Consider the following 4,300-nt stretch of genomic DNA (forward strand, 5'->3'; position numbering starts at 1 on the left):
GTGTGTGTGTGTGTGTGTGTGTGTGTGTGTGTGTGTGTGTGTGTGTGTGTGTGTGTGTGTGTGTGTGTGTGTGTGTGTACATGAGAGAGGGTTTCTTTGGATCGGATCAGATCAAGGACCGAGGTGTTTCACTGTCTTTGCTCCGCGGGCACACATTTACATACACAGACACGGCACTCACCGGGGGGATTTGGGCACCGCATGCCGGGGACATGTGGAAGTTTGCGCCGCTGTAGCGCAGCCAAAGAGCCGCTCTACCGCCTTATCGAGCTCCCCTATTTCTACCCAGGGGGACCCAAGTCCCTGATCACAGTCCTCACGCACTGAAACCCCTCTCAGAGGACCCAAATGTAAATTCAGAACCAGGCATTTCTGAAACACGCGTGTGCTAAGGGAGGACAGCGAAAAGGAGGACGGCATCCCGTTGCGTGCAGAGTTTGGTGAGCTCCTTCGGGGGATTTCGGGGCTTTATCTTTTAACGCCCTTCTGTTTTCACGGTGTTTTTGCGGGTCTCATATTGGCCCCCACTTGCCGCAGTGATGGTGGGAGCTCGGTGCCCCGTTGGCCCTCACCGCTCCCCGGTGACTGTGCTGGGGCTGCTGGTGACTGTTCTGGTCCTGTCCAGCGGAGCAGACGGTCAGCCATGCCCGGCCCAGTGCTCCTGCACCGGTACGACAGTGGACTGTCACGGACAAGGACTGCGCAATGTGCCCAGAAACATACCTCGAAACACGGAGAGACTGTAAGTACGGGATTGTATAGATTTGACCTAAAATTTGGAAACATTGTATAAGAAAAGTCACCATAATGTCGTGTTGCCATTTCTTTTATGCTTAAATGATGAAAAATAACGAGACTGCATTTACATTTTAATGCGGCGATTCTTCTGAAGGGGTGTGAGGAGTTTAAAGAGTTTATGGAGAAAAAAATGTCACACCTTCTGATGTTTTAGCACCCAAATTTTATTCCGATCAGTGGTTAGGAAATGTCATCAGCTCATATCCTAATTATGATCACACATTATTCCTCCAAAATTTCCTGTCTAATTAATTTGTTTTTAACCGGGAGGCACTGAAAATGTCTCTCTCGAGGACCACATCTTTAACAGCGCAGAGCTTTTTGTCATGTCTAACCTATACTTTCAGCCTTGTTAACGCCGCAGTACGCAGCTGATGTAAATGTTGGCGTGAGGTATAAATGATAAAAACAGTAAAGCTCGTTTTGGTGCCTAATACGAGGACACGTCAGGGCTGATCGCGGAGCTGAAGTTGGGGGGCTGCTGTGGTTGTTGGCGGTTTTGAACTGTTGCATTAGCACAGCCTCCGTAGACCACATCGGTTTGTCAGCAGACCAGCGAGTTAATCAAAAACGGATTTGGACAAGTGGGCTCCGAGTTAAAGAGGCCGAATTTTATCATTAAAAGACCCCTCGATGAAATTAACACTTGCCGATGTAGTGCAGCAGCCACAGCTCCTCTCAGTTTCTCTGACAGTCAGATGACAACCCTGCGTTGGCTACGGAACAAGAAGTTTCAGCAAAAGCCTCCTTCATCAATGAGCACATCACAAACATGTATTAATTTATATTTTTTTAAATTAATTTTTTAAAATATCATTTTTCTTTCTAGGGACCTGAATGCAAACAACCTCACTAAAATCACGAAGACGGATTTCGCAGGGCTGAGGCATCTGCGAGTGTTGTAAGTGACGTTTATTCGGCGAATTTTATTTTATCCCCTCTTTATCCCCTCCCCTGAAGATGCAAAAAGGAAAACAACAATATTCTCTCCCACATGCGCTGTTAAGCAAGACCTTGCATATCCAGAAAACTTTCCAATAGAACATCACAGCACAGAGATTTAACAGTTTCTGGCCGTGCTCGGCAGCAGCAGCAGATTCATCCAGCTCTGGAGCTGCTGCACGCAGGCACTGCATCCAGTGGTGGGAAGCTGCGGTTTCACTGAGCCATCATAAGTGTCTAAACAGAATAGCAGCGGCACCTGTTAATGCTGTCGTGTTAATCTGCCAGTGGAAGTGTCAGGAGGGGGCTTATTTTAACCACCGGGCCCCGGGGCCCATGTGCTGGAGTGATTAACGCGCTGGCGAGGAAGTGATGGAGGGTAAAAAAGAGGAAAGAGATAGCGGTCATTAGGTGTAACCGCGGAGGGAGGAATGTAGCTGCTGGAAGGGAGGGAAGGGTGGAAGGAAAGGAAGAGAAGGGGGAGAGAGTCAAGTAAGAACAGGTTTCTTTACCTGGGATGAATCCAGATTAAAGAGTTCCCCTGCACCGTCACTGCCGGGACAGGGATAGCTGCTGTGCGCGCTATTCAGCAGCCGAAATGAATGGAAGGGAATAGACATAGTTGGAATTCCTCCAGAGATTATGTCCTTAATTGTGTGTATGTGTGTCTTTATTTGTGTGCTCTAGTTTTCACTTTAGCTATTTCCGGTATGTTCACCCAAAAGCACCATAATTAGCAAAAACACTGCACTTAAAAAAAAACCCGTGAGAATAGACTTTTTTTTTAAATTTGAGAAATTTGTGAGAAGAGTCTTTAAAAATAAAAGTCGCTCCCCTCCCCCTTTTTTTTGTCTTATGGGGCTGTATTAAAAAATAGTGTTGACTCAGTGATAAATCAATTAATTAAAAAAAGAAGAGCTCAGTGGAGATGGCCCATAAAAGCATGTGTGTTTTTGCTTGGTTTCGTCAGCACACTAATCTTAGTGAAGTTGTGCTGGTGTAAGTGAAGGAGTAGTCAGAGCTATGCGGTTAGATAGAGAGTAAATTGGATGATAGATGAGTCCCTGTCCAACTGATGGGCCAGTTTTAAAGTCAATTCTGGGACTCTATCGACCCGCTGCTGATTGTCTCTCCTCTTTCTTGCTTTTTTTAAACCTTCTATCACTTTCCATCTCCACCAATCTGCTTTTCTCCTTTTTTCACACCCAGTGCTGCCTGATCCTTCTCTATTTCTCCCTCTCTCTCCTCTCCAGTGTCAATCTCCTGTGCCCTATCTCACTCCGTCTTTCTCTTCTCTCTCTTATCGCTGGCCCCATCCAGCCATCTTTCTCCTTTTTTTTTTGGCCTCTTATGGTTTCATCACACAAATCACTCTGTCAGCTCTCACGCTCTGTGTCTCTCTATCACTCTCCTTCCCCCCTCTCATGTCGTTCCTTTTTTTATTGTCCAATTCACATAGTCTCACACTCTCTTGGTGTTTCTCTCTCAGGCAGTTAATGGAGAACAAAATCACCACAATCGAGAGAGGAGCCTTCCAGGACCTGAAGGAGCTGGAGAGACTGTGAGTAATGATGTGTTGACGCCATTGTGTTCATTTAATTCTGTATAAAATCAGTTTGCCCAGCCTTAAAAATTCCAAGAACGCGCATGCCCGTCGTTTCATTTGCATATCTGGATACACAGATCAACAAGTTTCATATAAAATCTCTTTTCAGTTGTTGCATTCACAAGCTGCATTATTTGTCTTTGTTAGAAGTTCTCCAAGTCTGTAGAGCTTTACAAAAAACATTCCCTTATTCTGTGCTTTGGTGACTCTCAAGGACACTGTTTAAATATCCTAACCCACTGCTTACTAACAGCATTAACAGTCCTTAGTGCAAGAGGGGTTTTGAAAAAGCCCTTTGAAGAAAAAATTATTTGGTTTGCCTTTGTCCAATGAGCTCTGAATACTTAGTGACCTTCTAGGACTGCATGTTTCAGTTGAAAGTGGGAAGAATAATGTCAGCAGATTATATTATATACTAGCCAGTGGATTATGAATCATCACCGGAACTTATGGATTTCTTTATCATTTATTTATTTATATATTAACTTGAGTTGCAGCAATACCAGAAATCAAGGACAGGCTGACTTTAGCGATCAAAGCTTTCAGTGAAAATACCTGATGTGACAGCAGTGAAAACAAACTATTTCCCCAAGTTTTTAACATGATCATCCTGCAAGTCATCTAGGGCAGCCCAGAATCATACCAAAAAGGCTATAATGTACCCAACCTAATTAGTGACCCCTCCTGCTGAATGCATGCATCATGTTTTGCCACTTTTATGTCAGTTACCCCAACTTGGCCTCCTGCAAATCTGTTCATGTGGCAAATGTTGAGTCTGAGTGCCATGGAGGTGAATGAAGAACAGTCAGAAGTTTTTACAATGCCAGCCTGGTATCACAAGTCAGCATCCAGACAACATAAGGCCTTTATAACATAATTAACATACACACACACACACACACACACACACACACACACACACACACACACACACACACACACACACACACACAC

General features: G+C 44.7%; 1 protein-coding gene across 10 annotated transcripts in view; it reads left to right on the forward strand.

Annotated features, from left to right (window-relative positions):
* The first annotated feature begins 23 nt into the window (after positions 1 to 23).
* slit2 (slit homolog 2 (Drosophila)) overlaps positions 24 to 4,300 on the forward strand; it is a 100,869-nt gene continuing 96,592 nt past the window's right edge. For 7 of the 10 annotated variants that reach the window (XM_042223393.1, XM_042223396.1, XM_042223398.1 and 4 more), the window contains exons 1-3: positions 24 to 742; positions 1,628 to 1,699; positions 3,230 to 3,301. In XM_042223393.1, the coding sequence (XP_042079327.1) occupies positions 540 to 742; positions 1,628 to 1,699; positions 3,230 to 3,301 (347 nt within the window). In that variant the 5' untranslated portion in view covers positions 24 to 539. The remainder of the gene's footprint in view (positions 743 to 1,627; positions 1,700 to 3,229; positions 3,302 to 4,300) is intronic. The other 3 variants (XM_042223399.1, XM_042223400.1, XM_042223401.1) reach the window with 1 other exon arrangement.

This window comes from Haplochromis burtoni, unplaced genomic scaffold (genome assembly GCF_018398535.1).
Source record: "Haplochromis burtoni strain Fernald_Lab_line unplaced genomic scaffold, NCSU_Asbu1 Contig_110, whole genome shotgun sequence".
NCBI classification, from domain to species: Eukaryota; Metazoa; Chordata; class Actinopteri; order Cichliformes; family Cichlidae; genus Haplochromis; species Haplochromis burtoni.